Source organism: Lithobates pipiens, unplaced genomic scaffold (assembly GCF_037356315.1).
Source record: "Lithobates pipiens isolate NorthernLeopardFrog02 unplaced genomic scaffold, aLitPip1_a1.2 Scaffold_30, whole genome shotgun sequence".
NCBI lineage: Eukaryota > Metazoa > Chordata > Amphibia > Anura > Ranidae > Lithobates > Lithobates pipiens.
The window spans coordinates 21,158,146-21,179,657 of record NW_027507791.1 but is presented as its reverse complement, the minus strand read 5'-3'; the positions used below and the strand labels follow the sequence as shown (position 1 = coordinate 21,179,657).

At 44.4% G+C, this 21,512-nt stretch overlaps 1 protein-coding gene across 5 annotated transcripts in view; it reads right to left on the bottom strand.

The window, feature by feature from the left end:
- Positions 1 to 21,512, bottom strand: part of LOC143942454 (uncharacterized) — a 96,657-nt gene that overhangs the window by 56,721 nt on the left and 18,424 nt on the right. For all 5 annotated transcript variants that reach the window (XM_077463757.1, XM_077463760.1, XM_077463756.1 and 2 more), the window contains 6 exons: positions 20,585 to 20,658; positions 18,138 to 18,268; positions 17,981 to 18,062; positions 13,261 to 13,487; positions 11,786 to 11,931; positions 8,764 to 8,857 (listed from right to left, as the gene is read on the bottom strand). In XM_077463757.1, coding sequence (XP_077319883.1) covers positions 8,764 to 8,857; positions 11,786 to 11,931; positions 13,261 to 13,487; positions 17,981 to 18,062; positions 18,138 to 18,268; positions 20,585 to 20,658 — 754 coding nt within the window. The remainder of the gene's footprint in view (positions 1 to 8,763; positions 8,858 to 11,785; positions 11,932 to 13,260; positions 13,488 to 17,980; positions 18,063 to 18,137; positions 18,269 to 20,584; positions 20,659 to 21,512) is intronic.

Genomic DNA, 21,512 nt, shown 5'->3' with positions numbered 1-21,512 from the left:
CCCACAAATGACCCCATTTTAGAAAGTAGACACCCCAAGCTATTTGCTGAGAGGCATGTTGAGTCCATGGAATATTTTATATTTTGCCACAAGTTGCGGGAAAATTACAAACTTTTTTTTTTTTTTTTTTTTTTCACAAAGTTGTCACTAAATGATATATTGCTCATGCATGCCATGGGCATATGTGAAATGACACCCCAAAATAAATTCTGCTGCTTCTCCTGAGTACGGGGATACCACATATGTGGGACTTTTTGGGAGCCTAGCCGCGTACGGGGCCCCGAAAACCAAGCACCGCCTTCAGGCTTTCTAAGGGCGTAATTTTTTGAGTTCACTTCTCACTACCTATTACAGTTTTGAAGGCCATAAAATGCCAAGATGGCACAAAACCCCCACAAATGACCCCATTTTAGAAAGTAGACACCCCAAGCTATTTGCTGAGAGGCATGTTGAGTCCATGGAATATTTTATATTTTGCCACAAGTTGCGGGAAAATTACAAACTTTTTTTTTTTTTCACAAAGTTGTCACTAAATGATATATTGCTCACGCATGCCATGGGCATATGTGAAATGACACCCCAAAATAAATTCTGCTGCTTCTCCTGAGTACGGGGATACCACATATGTGGGACTTTTTGGGAGCCTAGCCGCGTACGGGGCCCCAAAAACCAAGCACCGCCTTCAGGCTTTCTAAGGGCGTTACAGTTTTGAAGGCCATAAAATGCCAAGATGGCACAAACCCCCCCCCCCCCAAATGACCCCATTTTAGAAAGTAGACACCCCTAAATTTAGGGGTACACTAGTGAGACTAGGTAATAAATGGCGGGTGCCCTGAAACTATAAAAAAATAACTAACCAACCAGCGTCACCTGTAACAGTTATATGGTGATCACTGGTGAAAGGGTTAACTAGGGGGCAATCAGGGGGCTTTATGCGGTAGTATATGGGGGTCCCTGGCGCTATAAAAAGCTGCGGCGAACCTAAATACCTACCTGCCTAACTAGCGTCACCTGTGACACTAATACAGCGATCAGAAAAACGATCGCTTATTAGGCTGGGTTCACACTGGAGCGATGCGGGAACGCCACGAATGCGCGGCGGGTTCCCGCATCGCATGCCTCCCGGCGGCAGTTCACACTGCCCTATGCGAACTGCTGGGAGTGTCAGTGAAATGTTAATGACACCCCCAGATCAGTTCGCATATCGCAGTGCGATCTGCAAACTTGGATCGCATGGTGTGAACACCCATGCGATCCGATTCTGCTGCGGACCAAAAAAAGGGTCCCGTGCGAGTTTGCGGCGGGTGCGACACGAATTCAGCCATACTATCTGTATAGCTGAACTCGAATCGCACAGAGATCGGATGTGATTTGCACTGCAGTGCGGTGCGAATCACATCCGTTCTCATAAACCGCTGCAATGTGAACCCAGCCTTAGTGACACTGGCGACGGGGGGTGATCACGGGGTTAAACCTTTATTGGGGGGGTTAGGGGGGTACCTTAGAACTAAAGGGGGCTAACCCTAACTGCCCTAACAGTTATTAGTCACAAATGACACCTGCCGGGTGATCAGGGGGTTAAACCTTTATTAGGTAATAAATGGCGGGTGCCCTGAAACTATAAAAAAATAACTAACCAACCAGCGTCACCTGTAACAGTTATATGGTGATCACTGGTGAAAGGGTTAACTAGGGGGCAATCAGGGGGCTTTATGCGGTAGTATATGGGGGTCCCTAGCGCTATAAAAAGCTGCGGCGAACCTAAATACCTACCTGCCTAACTAGCGTCACCTGTGACACTAATACGGCGATCAGAAAAATGATCGCTTATTAGGCTGGGTTCACACTGGAGCGATGCGGAAACGCCGCGAATCCGCGGCGGGTTCCCGCATCGCATGCCTCCCGGCGGCAGTTCACACTGCCCTATGCGAACTGCTGGGAGTGTCAGTGAAATGTTACTGACACCCCCAGATCAGTTCGCATATCGCAGTGCGATCTGCAAACTCGGATCGCATGGTGTGAACACCCATGCGATCCGATTCTGCTGCGGGCCAAAAAAAGGGTCCCGTGCGAATTTGCGGCGGGTGCGGCGGGTGTGGCGGGTGCGGCGGGTGCGGCGAATGGCTGAACTCGAATCGCACAGAGATCGGATGTGATTTGCACTGCAGTGCGGTGCGAATCACATTCGTTCTCATAAACCGCTGCAATGTGAACCCAGCCTTAGTGACACTGGCGACGGGGGGTGATCACGGGGTTAAACCTTTATTGGGGGGGTTAGGGGGGTACATTAGAACTAAAGGGGGCTAACCCTAACTGCCCTAACAGTTATTACAGTCACAAATGACACCAATGCAAAAAAAAAAAAAAAAAAAAAAAAAAATGACATTGGTGTCACTGTGACTGGGGGGCAGGGGTAATTGGGGGGGTGATCGGGGGGTAAAGGGGGGGTGTGAGTGTGCCTGGCATGTTCTACTGTGTGTGGGATGTGTTGGTGCAACTCACTGATCCGCTCTCCTCCGTGTCGGAACGAAAAATACCGACACGGAGGAGAGAATACATCACTTCCTCTCCTGTGTTTACATTACAGGAGAGGAAGTGATGTCACCGGGGATTTCCATTCGTCGGGAGCGATCGCGAGGGGGTGGCCATGAATGAATGGCCGTCCCCTCGTCCGGGATCGCTCCCGAACGAAAACCGACCGCCGCAGGCACCGGGCGGGGGCCCGATCGGGCCCCCGACCCGCGGGAGGCAAAGGACGTACATATATGTGCTTATGCCTGCCCGTGCCATTCTGATGACGTACATCGGCGTGAGGCGGTCGGCAAGTGGTTAAAGTGTCATTTTTTCCCCCCCAAAAAAATGCATTTGAACTGCTGCACAAATACAGTGCAACAAAATATTGCAACAACCACCATTTTATTCTCTAGGGTCTCTAAAAATGATATATGTATTTATATATTTGGGGGTTCTAAGTATTTTCTATTAAAAAAAAAAAAAACACCTCATCATTCAAGTCTTTAAAGGGAGGCCTCCACGTAGTTTCCATCAGTTGTTTGTAGAGAACCTCCAGCCCCAGTTGCAACACATAAGCGACAGAGTATTACAGCAACAGCATAAATAGGGCGGGTTACTGCTGTCCTGAAAGCCTATTGGAAAACAAGTTACCGGTAATTGTAACTTGCAATTTTCCAAAACGTCTTTCGAGAGGATTATCGAGACTTACTCCAATTAGGGTGGGACAACAGCCTTTTCTTCCAAAAGCCTGATCCCAAGCCGTCATGAGGTCTAATCTATAATGACGGGCAAAGGTCGTCAGACTTGTCCAAGTAGCTGCCCTACAGATCTGTTCGGGTGTGGCACCAGCTTTTTCTGCCCAACTCCCCACCGAAGCCCTTGTAGAATGAGCCCGGATACTTACTGGACTCTCTTGGCCTTTAAGGGAATAGGCTACCGAGATAGCCATTCTTAACCATCTCGCTATGGTTACTCTAGAAGCATGTCTTTCTTTCTTATTGCCTGAAAATAAAATACATTGTACATCTGCACATCTAAAGACTTTAGTGGCTTCCAAGTAACTTAGGGCTGCTCTTTTAACATCCAGGGTATGGAATTCTTCTTTCTTACCCGACGGATTAGAGCAAAACATAGGAACCATCTCCTGTATTCGATTCTGGACCAAAGCAACTTTTGGTAAAAAATTTGGATCTGTTCTCAGAACAATCCGGTCTGAGAAAAAAAAATGGCTCCCTGATTGATAAAGCTTGCAGCTTACCGACTCTCCGAGCTGTTGTAATGGCCACTAAAAAGACTGTTTTTAACGTAACTAATTTCAGGGAGGCTAAATTAATGGGTTCAAAAGGTTCCCTGGTCAGGGCCTGTAGAACAATTGACAAGTCCCATACTGGGCAAATTTTAGTCACCACTGGTCTAGACTTCTAGGCTTTAAAAAAAAAAAAAATCGAATCACTAAGGGTTTAGATAAAATAGATCTTTCCAAGAATACCCCTAGCGCAGCCACTTGAACCTTGAGGGTGCTGATCGCCAAGTCCTTTCCTGCTCCTTCTTGCAAGAAATTTGTTTTGGTGATCTGGCGGATGCTGTGCTTCAGGAGTTAAAGACTTTCCAGGAATAGATTGCTTTTATGACCTTCTTTCTACTAGATATTAGGGTAACTACCAACCTATCTGAGAAACCCTTTCTCTTCAAGAGCTGCTCCTCAGACACCAAGCCTTGAGCTTTAGTTTTGGTACTTCCTGGTGAAGCAGAGGATCCTGCAACAGGAGGTCTTATCTTAACGGAAGGTGCCAATATGGTTTTAGTTGCATCTGCAGAAGGGATGAGAACCACGGCCTTTTGGGCCAGAAAGGAGTGATGAGAATTACCACCGTATCCTCTTTCCTGATTTTGTTTATGAGCCGAAGTATCAGCTGAAACAGGGGGAATGCGTAACAGATGAAACTTCCCACTATGCGCCAGGGCATCCACTCCTAGTGATGACTTGTGCCTGTTCAGGGAGAAGAAGCGAGGTACTTGGGAATTTCCATGAGTCGCAAAGAGATCCACTCATGGCTGCCCCCATTTTTTCACGATCTAATGGAAAACCTCTGGACTCAATTGCCACTCTGCTTCAAATACCTGGTTCCTACTGAGGAAGTCCGCTATTCTGTTTAGAGTCCCCTTTAGATGGACCACGGACAAGGATATCGTATGAAGCTCTGCCCAACTCAAAATGCCTCTTACCAGATCCTGCAGTACTCTGCTTCTGGTTCCCCCTTGTCTTTTTATGTAGGCCACCACCGTGGCGTTGTCTGACAGCATTTGAATATGTTGTCCCTGGACTACTTCTGCAAAGCTAGTAAGGCCATTTCTATCGCTTTTAGCTCCCGCCAATTTGAGGACCTCAGTGCTTTTTTTGTGGACCACGAACCCTTGTTCATGTGAGCACCCCCAACCCCAGGAGCTGGCATTGGTTGCCAACTGTACCTGGATTGGGAAGGACCATAACAGACCCTCTGACAACACTGCCCGGTTCCTCCACCACCAGAGACTTGTTTTTACCGTGGTGGGGATCTTCACAAAAGAATCCAATGAATTCTGCTGGCGATCCCAGGTTTCCAACAGAAAGCTTTGCAGAGGCCTGAAATGGAGCTTTGCCCACTGGACTGCCGGTATGGAAGAGGTCAGTGTTCCTAATACTGACTTGATTATCCTGATGGACAACATCTGATTGGACTGTAGCCGAGACACCAATTGTATCAACTTTTCCTGTTTTCCTTCTGGCAAAAAAAAAAAAAAAAAAAGGAGAGTTGATACGGAAAGCCAGGAATAACACTTCCTGTGAGGCGATCAGATTAGATTTTTTGAAGATTTAGGATCCACCCTATTAAATCTAGGTGAATAGAGGCACTGATCAAGTCTTCTTGCAGACCTTCTTTGGTTTGAGCAAAAAATAGCAAGTCATCCAGATAAGGAATCACCGATATTCCCTCTAGGCGTAGGTGCGCCAATGCTTTGGCCAATAATTTTCGTGAACACTCTTGGGGAAGAAGACAGGCCGATTGGGAGTGCCTTGAATTGTAAAATGTACCAGCTTGTTCCCCTCTTTCAGTGCTAACTTCAGGTATTTCTCAGATCTGGTGGAAATGAGAACGTGGAGATAGGCCTCTTGCAGATCTATTGATGCCATGTAGCACCCTTGACTTAGGAGGTTTCTTACAGAAAAGATGAAATTCATCTGAAACCTGATGTACTGTACCGACTTGTTCAGCACTTTGAGATTTAGAATGAGGCGGAACTTTCCTGAAGGTTTCTGAACCAGGAAAACATGCGAGTAAAATCCCTGGAATAACTCCCCTGTCGGGTCCGGAACAATGACTCTCTGAGTTTTCAGTTCCTGAATTGGGGACTTCATGGCGAAAGCTTTGACCGGATTCCTTGGGACGTTTGTCATCAAAAATCTTTTTGGAGGTTCTTCCGTAAACTCTATTACATATCCCTGGGAGAGCATATTCACAATAAACTGGTTTGGATTGATAGCTCTCCACTGAGGAAGAAACTCCTGGAGTCTTCCCCCGACCTGAAGGGGAGAGTCATTTTGTTTTTCCGGTGGTCGTAGGAGGATTGAAGAGCACTCCAATCCTACTTTTGGGTTTCTGTGAAGACCAAGGCTTTCTTTTGTTCTGCATTTTTCCTTCTTGTTGCCCATTTTGGGGCCGAAAAAAAAAAAAAAACGCCTACGTGTTTGCACATGCTTCTTGACCTGAAACGATTTATTTTTGTCCACCGTATGGTCAGGAATAGACTTTAGCTCTGAGCCGAACAAAAGATCTCCCGCAAAGGGAATACTACATAATCTATTCTTAGATGCAGCATCCCCTGGCCATGTTTTTAGCCATATGATAATTGGCCACCAGAACAATGGCGGCTGCTATCGCTCGATCAGGCGATACATCGTCGGTGGGAAAAACAAACTCCGCTGTCTGCGCAAAAAAAGTGAGAAACGGTACTGCCAGTCGTATGTGCTCTCCCCGAGCACAGAAGAGGGAGGGGGAGCCCAAGGGACCGTACAGGACTGTGGGAGGATCAATCTCCTTAAAAGACTCAAAAGGTGAGGTGAGAACCTGTGTCTCCCAGGATAGCCCTGAGAGATCATGGCTCCCAGCTGGAGGAAACACAAAAAAACTGATGGAAACTACGCGGAGGCCTTCCTTTAAAGACTTGAATGATGAGGTATTTCCTGTGGGAGGAGGAGCCCTGATCTCTCAGGTGCTGTCCTGAAAGACGCTTTGGAAAAATTCATTTTTAACTTGAAACGAACAAATGTCATAAAAAGGTTGTGTTTAAGTGGTTAAACTTCCCTCATTTACATACCAAAGTGTATTCCTTTGTTCTAAAGGACAAATAGTTGCAATGTTTATACTTAAGTTTCACTGCTAAAGAATGTTGTGATTCTTGGCAGACTGCGCAAGGGGGGCGGGAATCGTGATAAAAATTCTTAACGGTTAATCATGCAGCTCTAATTATTGCACTACGAGACTTATCAGTGTCTCCTGCGGAGTCATTTTTTACATCCTAGTTCCATCGCGAGCGGCCACTGGAGTGGAATTGTGCCATTAGTGGAATCAATCTGGTATTCCGAAAGCGCTTTTTGACCAGCCTGTAAAAAGGGGTCAAAAAAGTCTCTGGCGAGTTCCATTGACCTTTCCATTGAGCACTCGTGGTGGAAGAACTAGAAGTTATATCTCGGAGCATTTCGATCAGGTGTTGGGATTCATCATACATGGACTTTTAGCTTGCTTTAATTGCAATTTATTTCATCTGTGTCACATATTTATGTTGGATGTTATTATTGCATATATCTGCCCCCCCACAGCCTTTCACTGAACACCTATAACGCCTTATTCTTTATTTCAATATTTACAGTCTTGTGATTTGTTCACTGTTAAAAGGGGCAGCTGTTTATTATATGTTCTTATGCTCACAGAGCGCCATTATTGTTTTATATTTTTCATAATAAAGATCACGATTCTCGCAGCGTAATATCTTTCACATTATATAATTGGGCCAACTTTACGGTTTAGTTTTTGTTTTGTTTTTTATTGACCAAGTGTATTTTTTTTCCAAAAAATTTGCATTTGAAAGACCACTGCGCAAATACAGCGTGACATAAAATATTGCAACAATCACCATTTTACTCTCTAGGGTCTCTGCAAAAAAAAAAAATAATAATAAAAAATGGAGTTCTAAGTAACTTTCGAGCAAAAAAAAAAAAAAAAAAAAAAAGTATGATTTTAACTCGAAACCAACAAGTGTCAGGAAATGGTTTAGTCTTTAAGTGGTTAAACTTCCTCAGACCGAAGTTCATTCCTTTGATCTAAAGAATGAAACATTACAATGTTTATAGGTAGCTCAGCAGGCTGAGGAATGTTGTGAAACTTGGCAGACTTTTTTTTTTTTTTTTACAGCTGTGGGCTTCAGCAGAGTACTCTGCATAGAATCAGGAAATTGCTTTGTTAAGACCGCGAGGGGGAAAGAAACGTAATCTCAATTCTTAAGGACTACTGTATTTAATCGGCGTATAACACGCACTTTTTCCCCCTTAAAATCTGTGGAAAATCGTGAGTGCGCGTTATATGCCGATCTCCGCCGTCTGTGAGGGCCGCTGACATTTACCAAGCCGAGCCAAGTGTACTGTGTACTCGGCTCCACTCGCAGTCACTCCCAGTGCTGCCTCCTAGCTTTTACATCCCACTGCTGGACCGGTGTTGTGTCCATCATAGGAACCGGGTCAAGGGGCGGGATGGGGGAGTGACTGCGAGTGGAGCCGAGTACACAGTACTCACACTGTGCTTGGCTCAGTGTATGTCGGAGGCAGCCGGATATCTCGGCGGAGCTAAATTTAAAACCTGCAACTTTGGGGAAGGCTGCAGATGGACACTGGGGAAGGCTGAATTGATGGGGATTTTTTTGATGCAATTTTGTTTTCCTTAAATTTCCCTCCTAAACTTGGGGTGCGTGTTATATGCCGATAAATACGGTAATCGTGCAGCTCTATCATCCAGTTAGCAAACCGCAATGGCTCCTCTTAGCCTGTCATTACGCTGTACAGCCACCACTGGTCACGTACACCTGTCATCCCAGCTGCAAAAAATCCTTCTAACATTCAGTTGTCCTACTTCCACATGAAATGCAAGTTCTCTGGATATTACAGGAAACTCACCCTCCACTTTTTATCGCCCCTGTTAGGAATATGCATACATTTACCTTCTTTATTCAGCATTTTTGTTTTAGAAGATGACGACTTTGGTGAGCTTCCCTTTTCATTGCTCCTCCCTGAAAACGAGCCGCGCACACGATCCTTAAAAATTAGCAAAAAAGCAAAACATCAGAAAGAAGCCATGTCGCCACAATAAAAAGATGTCCTGCAGGTCTCTAGGTGGAGCAATACTACTTCTGTGCAAGGCCCGGTACACACCCGAGAGATTTTCTGCTGGTATCCGTAAAGCGTTCAACAAGCGAACAAAGGGGTCTCTCTATAGGGAACACACGCTATTTCTTTTTCTTGTTTTTACTAAAGTCTATCGGAATGCTCCATTTATGACATCTCTACAAAATATGTGAGTGTACACAATATTCCCTTGATAGTAACATATATGCTGCTTAGACTCCTATAAATCACCATATATCTTCTGCTCAACTCTGCTTTATCACTACATTGTAGATATATGATGGACCTTGTTATAGATAGCGCTGAAGAAGGAGACATAGATACTCCGAGACGCGTTGGGTGAATTACGAGAAACTTCCTGTCAGAGTGGTGATTTTGTACTTTGTACACAGTAACCATTCCAAAATATTTTATCATTATTATGTTTAATAAAATATGTCTTCTATAAACCATTTCAGTGCCTTAAAAGTCTATTTAGGGGATACCATTTTGTTGTTCAGATAAAGTATGTGCACTGATTTTAGCTGTCCAGGGCTAGATAAACAGCTCACCAACAAAAACATTTATAGTTTGTTAATTTTGCAAAAAGGTAATTTTTCTCCTTCTCCTGAGATGTCATCCCTCATTTCATCTCCATCATCCTGGTAGATGGCAGCAGATTTTTTTATCAAGAATGTCTTGGTACATTTTTCCATTCATCCTTCCTTCAATGATTTCAAGTTTGCTGAAAAACAGCCCCGTCCAGACCATGATGTTCCCACCTCCAAACCTCACTATTGGTATGGGGGGGTGTTTTTGGGGTGATGTGCCATTTGACCTCCAAACATGGTGTGTATTGTGGCATCCAGAGATCAGTTTTGGTCTCCTCTGACCAGACTATATTCTCCCCCTTATATCACAGGCTTGTCTAAATGTTGTGCAGCAAACTTTAAACAAGCTTCAACATGCTTTTTCTTCAGCAATGGAGTGTTGTGTGGAGAGCGTGCATACAGGCCATGGCGGGTGAGTGCATTACTCATTGTGTACCTGCTAATTCCAGGTCTTTCTGAAGCTCTCCACAAGTGGTCCTTGGACAACTCTTCTGATAATTCTTTTCACTCCTCTGTCAGAAATCTTGCGAGGAGCACCTAGTCGTAGTCGGTTTATGGTTAAATGATGTTCTTTTGCACTTCTAGGTTATGGCCCTAACAGTGTTCACTGGAACACTCAGAATTTTAGAAATCCTTCTGTAACCAGCGCCATCAGTATGTTTTGCAACAACAAGGTTGCAAAGGTCTTGAGAGAGCTCTTTGCTTTTACCCATCATGAGATCTTTCTTGTGTGACACCTTGGTAATGAGACAGGTCATCAGGTGAGACTAAACCAGCCGATATTAACCTCCCTAGCGGTATGATTATGTCAGATTTTTGTGTCTCAAAAGCAGTACAATTGTTTTGTATAGAAATTTGGCGTTTTATATCAAAGGCTTGTAATTCTTAGCAATAACACACTTAAATCTGTCCATACAAGAGTAGACATCCCGGGTGTAATAATATTTATTATATTATAAATTTATGATTTTGTGTTTCAAACTTTAATAAATATAAAAAAAAATTAATTTCCCCACAATTTACCATTGCTCAATTCTGCATGTGTTCTAATTTATCATCGCTGTTTTCTAGCTGGTCTAAAACCACTTTTGATGTAAAGGGAAACTTTTTGGTTGCTATGGACAAATTTTTGTTTCCAGGCAGAAAGATAAATTATATTATATATATATATATATATATATATATATATCTGCATGCAGCGCATTGGACAAACCAGTAGGGACAAAAGGTTTGTGAAATAATTTCATACAGTAATGTAATATGTAAGATTACAGTGTACTGTATGTATTATGAATTTTTCGAATTTGCCGCCATGCTTCGCGACTCGCAGGGAACGGAGCCGGCACACAGAGGCTTCGGGCGGAGGACAGAGCCCACGGTCACAGCGGGGGGACACCGCAGGATCCTGGGGACAAGGTACGCAAGGTGCACCAGGATCCTGCAATGCAATCCCAACTGTGGCTCGGGGTTACCGCTAATGGTACTGAAATTTAACCCCCGAGCCAGACCACCAGGGAGGTTAATTTGCACTGACAAGGGGCAGGATTGATTTCTAATTACTGATAGATTTCAGTTGGTGTTTTACCTTTTCATGCCTTTTTGCACCTCCCTTTCTTCATAAGTTCAATACCTTTTCCCTGTGTAATGCCAATTTATTACACAGAACTTCATTTCTTTTTTGTTTGGTTCATAAATTAAACCTAATTTATGAGCATATTTGTTTTGGTGTCTTTGTATGTATGGATTGCTTGGGTTGTTTCCGACATGTGGTGAAAATTTCATGTCAGCAACACCTTTAGAAATACATTTACCTAGAAAAATGGTGACGTGTTCAATACTTATCTTACTCGCTGTATGTAGCCTTCAGGCCTTATTCATTCCTCTGCCCAGCCTGCAGGGGCTCTCCTCTTAGGGAACCCCCCTATCCTGAAGGAGTCCAAGGCCCCCCCCCCCCCCAACTTGCAGGGGTCGCTCTTAGGGAAACCTCCCCCCTCAACCTGCAGGGGTCCCTCTTAGGGAACCCCCCCCCCCAACCTGCAGGGGCCCCTCTTAGGGAACCCTCCCCCCAACCTGCAGGGGTCCCTCTTAGGGAAATCCCCCCCCCCAACCTGCAGGGGTCCCTCTTAGGGAGTCCCTCCTTGCCAGGAGCCTTGCACCCTTGGGGGTTCAAAGGTTTAAGGCCCTTCCTCTTTGAAGGTTGGACCATTACTATACCCTAATGCACCATTGAAAAAGATGAGATACTCACAATAGAATCTGTTAGAGTATCCCTGTCTGCTCTGATAATCTTGGTGTTCAACCCGAAGTCGACCGATATTCTCTCTCCACACCAATACTTCAGAATAGGCTTGACCAGGCGCCCACTGCGAGTAGTACCACACTGGGTGGAAAGAGCTATAAAATGTCAAACATTACAGAAGAGTTAAACCTTTTTCGTATAGAAATCTTACTGCAGACACTTTTCTTCGAAATACAGTATTAAGATTTGGGCTGCTTTGACACTGGGGCGGGCAGGGCCGTTAGCGGTAAAGCGTTACCGTTGTTTCAGCAGTGCTTTTTGGTCACTAGCAGGGTGATTTTAACCTCCACTAGTGGCCGAATAAAGGGTTAAAACCACCCGTGTTGTGGCGCTGTATACAGCCCTCCTACATTGCCCTAAAGATGCTGCTTGGAGGACTTTTTTTTTCTCTGAGTCAGAGGAGGAGATCATTTAACCAAATCAACCTTCTCACCAATCGTTACGGGCGAGACGGGAGAAGCACCGGAGGGTGGAGGGGCAGTCAGCCACTATGACTGTTCTTACAGTGCAGGGAATTGCCGGCTCTAAGGCTAGGTTCACACCATAGCGATGCGGGAACGCCGCGAATCCGCAGCGTTTTCCCGCATCGCATGCCTCCCGCCGGCAGTTCACACTGCCCTATGCGGACTGCTGGGAGTGTCAATGAAATCTTAATGACACCCCCAGATCAGTCCGCATATCGCAGTGCGATCTGCAAACTCGGACAGGAATCGGATCGCATGGTGTGAACACCCATGCGATCCGATTCTGCTGCGGACCAAAAAAAGGGTCCTGTGCGAGTTTGCAGCGGGTGCGATGCGAATTCAGCCATACTATCTGTATGGCTGAACTCGCATCTCACAGACAGATTGGATGTGATTTGCACTGCAGTGCGAATCACATCCGGATCTCTCACCCGCAGCGGTGTGAACCCAGCCTAAGAGAAGATATTTGAATGATGTCTGTAGCTGCACCCATCATTCAGATATCCACACTCAAAGTCGACAACGCCATATGACATCGTTGGGCGGGAATTGGTTAAAGTGTTTCGAGACCCAGGACTCTGCATTCACCAGGTCTGCTCTACCACAGAACATGGAAATGCAATTAGTTTAGCAAAATCTAAAAACTGCCAAATACCTTTTCTCATCAGCAGTATATAGCAGTCTTGTGACTTCTGTCAGTGTCTGGTTAAAGCTTGTAGGAGGAGTTTTTCATTCTCCTCTGACTGACCTATAAGGGCTGCAGGACCCCTGACCCGCTGTTTGACCTGTGCTGATCACACATGGACTCTCACTTTTACATAATGCAAAAGATTAACCCCTTAAGTTCCACAGTGAGTATAACAAGCATGCTTTATTGCAAATACAGATTCTACTTGTTGTGTTGTGGGTCTAGAAACACCAATACTCCTTTAATTACCAAATCACTCATGAAGCACTTACTGCCACGTGATGGTCTGTCCTCGGATCCATGCTCTGCAACTGGATGTTCAGGATCCTCCATTCCGAGGAGCTTCAATTCTCTACTTGAAATCTTATGTGTCTTCTTGATGGAATTGCTGGGCTGTTTGCTCTTTGTATTTGGACAGGAAGCCAAAGTTGCCTTTTTTACATTCTTTGTTACATTATCTTTGCTTGGAGGATCCTTGGGCTGGTTAGGCTTTACAACACTAAAATCAATAAAAAAAATAAATAAAAAAAATTATTAAAACTACAATATACACCCGCACAATCACCTTATAGCTGCAAAGGAGAAGAGCCAAGAGGAGAAAAAAAAAGATGCTTAACACACAAATCTCTCTATTTTCACTTTCAACACTTTTTTTTTTTTTTTATTAACCGCTTCTATTACGGGCCAATTCCCGGAAGATTTTACCCCCCTTCATGACCAGAGCACTTTTTGCGATTTGGCACTGCATCGCTTTAGCTGAAAATTGAGCGGTCGTGCGATGTTGTACCCAAACAAAATTGACGTTCCTTTTTCCCCACAAATAGAGCTTTCTTTAGGTGGTATTTGATCGCCCCTGTGTATTTTGTTTTTTTTGCGCTATAAACAAAAAAACACTGTAAATTTTAGAAAAAAAAAATATATTTTTTACTGTTTGCTATAATAAATATCCCCCAAAAATATATATAAAAATAAAAAAAAACACATTTCTGTTTCAGTTTAGGCCGCTATATATTCTTCTACATTTTTTTTTAACCAAAAATAACGCAATAAGCGTATATTGATTGGTTTGCGCAAACGTTATAGCGTCTACAAAATAGGGCATAGATTTATGGCATTTTTATTATTTTTCCATTAGTAATGGCAGCGATCTGCGATTTTATCGTGACTGCAACATTATGGCGTTAACATCAGACACTATTTTGGGACCATTGTTATACAGCGATCAGTGCCATAAAAATGCTCTGATTACTGTACAAATGGCACGGAAGGGGTTAAACACTAGTGGGCAATGAAGGGGTTAAGCGTGTCCTAGGGAGTGATTCTAACTGGGGGGGGGGGGGGGGGGCTACCACTGACATGACAGCGATCATGTTCCCGATGACAGGGAGCAGTAGATCTCTGTCATGTTGCTAGGCAGAACAGGGAAATGGCTTGTTTACATCTCCCCATTCTGCATCTCCTCGCTGCAATCGCGGGCCGTCGATGACCATCGCGTTCCCGGTACCTGCTCCCGCGGTGCCCGACAGGCAGCAAATTTAAAGGGATGTACAGGAACACCCATTTGCCTGCATGTGCCATTCTGCCCGACGTACATCGATGTGTGGCGGCCGACTGCAGTTAAAATAGCGCACACTCGTGGAATGGAGCTAAACTTCGGTACTTAAAAATCTCCATAGACGACACTCTAAACATTTGTACAGGTTACCAGTTTAGAGTTCCAGAATAGGTCTAGCGCTAGAATTACTGCTCTCTCGCTCTAACATTCGCAGCAATGCCTCACGTGTGTGGATGCGACCTACATATGCATTCGCTTCTGCGTGCGAGCACAAGAGGACGCTTTAAAAAATAAATTGTTCGATTTTTACACTTTCCCTTTAAATTTTTTTGATCACTTTTATCCCCATTACACGGAATGTAAACATCCCTTTGAATATGGCATGACAGATCCTCTTTACAGTAAGATCTGGAGTCTATAAGTCGCCACATTTCTCCTCTAGGCTGGAGATAAGGAAAAAAAAAAAAAAAAAACAAACACACACACACACACACACACACACACACACACACACACACACACACACACACACACGAGCTCAACTTCCTAGTGCTGGAAGTTGACATAACGTTGTACCCCGCCTCCGCAGGTCATAGAGATGGCCAGGAACTATCTGGTCCTCAGTCGGCCCTATGGTAAACAGCTATCTCTGGCCGATTCATTCTCTTGCTCACAGATTGTACAGGTGAGCTGGTAGAAGCACTGGAGGGCGGGGGGGGGGGGGGGCACTCCCCTTCCGCCACCTGCAAATACAAACAAACAATCAGCCGCTATGATTGTTTTTACATTGCAGGGAAACACCAGCAGAAAAATAAAAAATAAAAAAGATATCTGAATGATGTAGCTGTTTCAGGTATCACTACTTCAAGTCCAGGATGTCATATGATGTCCTATGGCATGGAAGTGGTTAAAAGTTTTAACAAACTTAAAAGCAAAAGGTCACCTTTGTTCATTTATTTTTTTCTAAAGCTCCAGCTCCCCTATGTATCAATATAGCATTCATGTATTTTCTGATTGCAAAAATATCAACGCTTTCCATTAATTCGACATTCATTTACTTGTCCCCATCCATGTTTCCAGATGTATCCATCAGTAATGTCTTACTTCCTGATCAGACTAGAGGTCATGACACAGGAAGGAGTTGACCAGCTGACCTCATTAGGACACACCCTGCACCATTCACCCTCCCATTCCCAGGGGCACATTTTTTAAATACAATGCAATCAGTCACCCTTCACACTAAATATACAATCAGACTGCATATTGTATGGCCATCTTTATACAAGTACATAGGAGGGAGTGGATAGAAACACTCAGCTGTCAAGCCCCGTTCACATCTCTGCATAGCGGGAACTCGCATTCCCACATGCCTTTTTTTTTTTTTTTTTTTTTTTTTTTTTTTAGTGTGGGGGGGGGGGGGGGTGTTTTGGAGCATTTTCACTCATCACACATAGGACAGCCCACCCACAGAAATCGCCCCAAAGAAGCTTCAGAACTTTTTATTTAGTGCACCTTTGGTGCGTTTTTTACGGCAATTTTTGGTGCAGCGCATTTCTGAAATGCGAGGAAACGAGATGTTAATGGAGCCGCATTGTTCTTGTGTTATCCCACTTTCAGGCCCCATTCACATCTAGCATAGTGGGAGTGAACGTTTGTCTTTTTTTCTTGTGACACACATAGGACAACCTGTTGATTTCAACTGGCTGCACTAGATGTGGTTAATGGGACATTTTGGCGTTTTGTGGGTTGTGTTTTTTTACGGTGCGTTTTGCAGCATTTGCCCCTTGTTTTTTCTCATGGCAAAATGTGTGTTTGCTTTTGTGTTTTTGGTGTGCCGTTAATTAATGGTACTGAAAGCGCAACTAGTAATTTAGGTGTATAAAAATGGCCTTACACTATACAATCTGATTGTACAATCTCCTTTAGATTTACCAAATTTATAGAATAACAGGAAACACCTATCGATCACTGTCAATCACTTTGTATCTAATCAGGCAGGCCCTTACAAAAAGGCAGGGGGGTGAAAGTGCCCGATATTGAAGTGGTTAAAAGAATGCCTTTTTTTTTTTTTTTTTAAATCCTACCTAAAATATACTGATCTTTACCTTTGATGCCAACACCCAAATCAAATCTTGATCTAGCTTTTTCTCTTTTTTTAACCACATGCCGTCCGGCTCCTGTAGATATAAGTATGGCACAGCTGGGCAAAGTAACGTACCCGTATGTTACTTTGAATTTCCCACCGTGCATGCGCGCACCTGCCGTGAGCTCCGTGCCCGCAGACTCGATGTCCGCGGGGGATAATCGCGATCGTGTCACGGAGCAGAAGAACGGGGAGATGCGGATGTAAACACAGCATCTCCCCATTCTGCTTAGTGATAGGACACTGATGGTCTGCTCCCTGTCACCGGGAGCAGCGATCAATGTCGTGTCACTGCTAGCCCATCCCCCAGTTAGAAACACTCCCCAGGCACACTTAACCCCTCCCCGCCCCCTAGTGGTTAACCCCTTCACTGCCAGTGACATTTTTACAGTAATCAATGCATTTTTATAGTACTGATTGCAGTATAAATGACAATGGTCCCAAAAATGTGTCAAAATTGTCCGATGTGTCCGCCATAAGGTCACAGTTACGATAAAAATCACTGATCGCCGCCATTAGTAAAAAATAAAATAAAATAAAAATGCCATAAAACTATCTTTTGTAGAAACTAACTTTTGCACAAATCAATAAGCGCTTATTGAGATTACATATTGGCTTAAACTGAGGGAAAACATTTTTTTTGTATATATATTTTCCGGGGATATTTATTATTGCAAAAAGTATGCTTTTTTTATCCATAGCGCAAAAACTAAAAAACAGCAGAGGTGATCAAATACCAAAGTAAAGCTCTATTTGTGGGAAAAAAAAGGACGTCAATTTTGTTTGGGTACAACCCCGCACGACCGCGCAATTGTCAGTTAAAGCGTCGCAGTGCAGAATCGCAAAAAGTGCTCCGGTCAGGAAGGGGGTAAATCCGTCCGGGGCTGAAGTGGTTAAACACTTTTTTTTGTTTACATATTTCTCCCTTGAAAGGAGCGAAAGATACATTGTATCGCTCTCCCCTTGCATGGGGAGACATATGTAATGTATCTCTCTCTCCTTGCAGGGGAGAAAGAAAAACACATGGGTGGGCTGCACAGTGGCTGATCACTTTGATAGCCAATTAGAGGCTACCACAATGATCCGGCGACCAGGAACCGGGCATCCAGGGTCCTGATTGGTTGGTTAGAGCCAGGTCTCTGTGCTAGGAATGCGCTGTTCAACACACACCTGGCACAAACACAAATAGATGTGCCACCCAGGTTTAAAGTCCACTTCCTGGGCATCGCACACGTGTTGTCATGAGGCAAAACTTCCAAACCATCTACACAAATACACAAATTTGTAAAGTAACCTTTTTAGGAAGGCGTTGACATAGCTTTTCCAGTTGTCGGGAAAACCGTGTTTAAACTTTCCTACCAGCCAGGATGGACAGCCTGAAAAGATAAACAGCATATATGAAGGTCTCGGATATCTCAGAGGTTCAAAAACTGATTGCTAGACTAACCTACCAGCTTGCAACATGCAGGCCTTGTCTAGATGGCCCTGCAGCTCATACACCCGGCCCGTCAGAGACTTCACCTTGTAGGGTTCAATGCGATGCACAATAATATTGCTGTGCCAGTACAGGTCCTCACAGTCTCTGCGTAATAAAAAAAAATTAAATAAAAGATCAATGATATATAGGAAATTAAAAGTTGTTCTTTAGTCCCCTGCAAGAAAATTAAAAGTCAGCAGCTAGTTTTTGTAGCTGCTGACTTGACCAGTTCCCACCCAAGTCAATTCTGACATTTCTCGGAAACGTGTAAAAAAAAAAAAAAAAGAATATATATATATTATTTTTTATGCTAGAAAATTACTCAGAACCCCCAACTTTTTTTTTTTTTTTTTTTTTTAGCAGAGACCCTAGAGAATAAAAATGGTGGGTGCTGCAATTTGTTAATGTCAAACTGCATTTGCGCAGCAGTTTTTAGAAAACTTAATGAATGTTGCAGTGAATTTTGCATACAAATATTATATAATACCCATTTTTTTGTTTAAATATAAAATATGATGTTACGCTGAGTAAACAGAAACCCAACATGTCACAATTTAAAATGGTGTATGCCCATGGAACAGCGCCAAACTACAGAACCTAAAATGTTTTTTATTATTTATTTTTTTATTATTTATTTTCTTACATTTTTTTTTTTTTTTTTTAAATCAACTTTATTACTTTCACAAATCTCTCCTCTGGACTCCAATGAGACACCAGTGGTGTATTTAGGTTTTGTGCTGCCCGATGCTGCGGGAAAGAGGACAGAGAGGGGGGGCCGCGGGACGAGTGCCACAGAGAGGGGAGGCCGCGGGACGAGGGCCACAGAGAGGGGAGGCCGCGGGACGAGGGCCACAGAGAGGGGAGGCCGCGGGACGAGGGCCACAGAGAGGGGAGGCCGCGGGACGAGGGCCACAGAGAGGGGAGGCATCCTATAATTTGGGGGGAGTAAGGGGATATGTGCTGGGGGTGCTTTGGGAGGGTAAAGGACATGTGCTAGTGGGGGGGGGGAAATCAGATGACTAGTGTACAAAGCCAGGGGGAGGAGCCACAGAGGAGGGACACTGCTTAAGAGCAAGAGCTGCGCTGCTGGTCTGAGTATAGTTTACAATGGAGGGGGACACAGTAACCGTTAAGGGAGGGGGGTGGTTTTATAGATAACAGATGCACACGTGGAGTGAGGGATGGGCGGTAAGGGGATATGTGCTGGGGGTGCTTTGGGAGAGGATATGTGCTAGTGGAGTCGCCTGACCCCACTTACCCCCGTAGGATATGTGCGGAGATGACTCCACTAGCACATATCCTAGGGGGGGTAAGGGGATATGTGCTGGGGGTGCGTTGGGAGGGTAGAGGACATGTGCTGGGGGGGGGGGGGGGGGGTGGAATCAGTCGACTTCACTAGCAGATATCCTCTCCAAAAGCACTCCCAGCACATATCCCCTTACCCCCTACATCCCTCACTCCATGTGTGTCTGTTATCTGCCCAACCCCCCTTCACGTTTATGGTGTCCCCCTCCATTGTAATCTATACACAGACCTCAGACCAGCAGCGTGGCTCTTGCACTGAAGCAGTGTCCCTCCTCTGTGGCTCCTCCCCCTGGCTATGTACACTAGAACATTGCATTGGAGCCGAGGAGTGTGTGCGGCTGTCAGTCAGGAGAGCGGTGTTGGCTGCTATGGAAAGGTGGCAGATGTCCCAGGTGCCCACGCTAGCGCAGCCCCGTCTGGCCAGTTACCGGAGCTCAGTGCTGGAACCTGTTGTGGCCCTGGAATTCAGCTGTACTCTGATGGTGGCCCTGCGTGCAGGAGGAGGGTGCGGGTGCTTTCTTTTTTCCCCCCACATGTGGGGGGTGGCTTTTTTGGGCCTAGGCGAAAAACACAGCACTGTAAGACGCAGATCGGTCTTATCGGCTGCTTCTCTGGCCGTTACTGGTGATAAATGCCATAGCTTCTGGTTTCCAGGGTAATAGAGTGAGGGAGGAACAAAGTTGGTTCCCTTCTCTCTGGTTGCACCGCTCCCAGTCTCTGCAATGGGAACCCTGTCCGCCACCCGCACAAGCGGGCACTTCGGCCTGCTGGTGCAGCTCTCCTCCCAGTATAACCACTTTACCCAGAGGACATCAAAGGTGGGAAGTGGTTACAAAACAGCTACTCAGCTGTCTAGGGATCCAGCGCGGTGCTCACTCGACTAGGTTTCATCACTGCTCTTTGGTCCTCTGCGCCGACATCATAACCTTGGGCAGCTGACTGCTTGTGCCTTTACAGCCAGCTTGCCTTCTGCACATGCACAAGCCTTTTGAATGGTCCTGCAGTCTCTTGGGACCTGTGATGTGTCCCAATAGGCTGTAGGGAAAGGAGGGGACAAATCCAAGAGACAAAGATAGTACATTCGATACAGAAAAAAATAAAATAAATCATACTTACACTCGCTTTCCTTCTACACATACTCCTTTGTTCTCAATGCCTTTCACAAACCACTCACTCAGTACAAACTTATCCTGGGGGGAAAAAAAAAAAAATAGTTTGAGCCAGAGAAGGACATTTCATGTAGAACGCTGAATTGGTGTATAGGTAGATTGCAATTTGGAAACAGGAATTAAGCATAAATCCTCTAAGATTATTATCTAAAAATGATCATAAATCATTTCAGAATAACTACAACCCTGTGAAGACTAACACAATTTTTCACCATCGATGACATATGCACCAATTTCCATTTTCACCACTTACCGGGCCAATTCTGACATTTCTCTCATATATGTAAAAATCTGTGTATTTTTTTGCTAGAAAATTACTAAGACCCCCCCCCCCCCCAAAGCATTATATATATATATATATATATATATATATATATATATACACACATATACACATATATATACATATATACACATATATACACACACACACAGTTGTGCTCATAAGTTTACATACCCTGGCAGAATTTATGATTTCTTGGCCATTTTTCAGGGAATATGAATGATAACAGGAAAAACTTTTCTTTCACCCATGGTTAGTGTTTGGCTGAAGCCATTTATTATCAATCAACTGTGTTTACTCGTTTTAAATCAGAATCACAACAGAAACTACCCAAATGAACCTGATCAAAAGTTTACATACCCTAGTTCCTAATACTTAATGTAATGCCCCCTTTACCATCAAAAACAGCTTGAAGTCTTTTGTGGTATTTGTGGATGAGGCTCTTTATCTTCTCAGATGGTAAAGCCACCCATTATACATTCAATATATCCTACTGATCTCAATCCACAGAAGCGTTGGCTCACGGTCACCTACATTTGCACATTGACATTGGGGAATCTACAGTGCTCCCTGCTTTCTCACAGCTCTGATC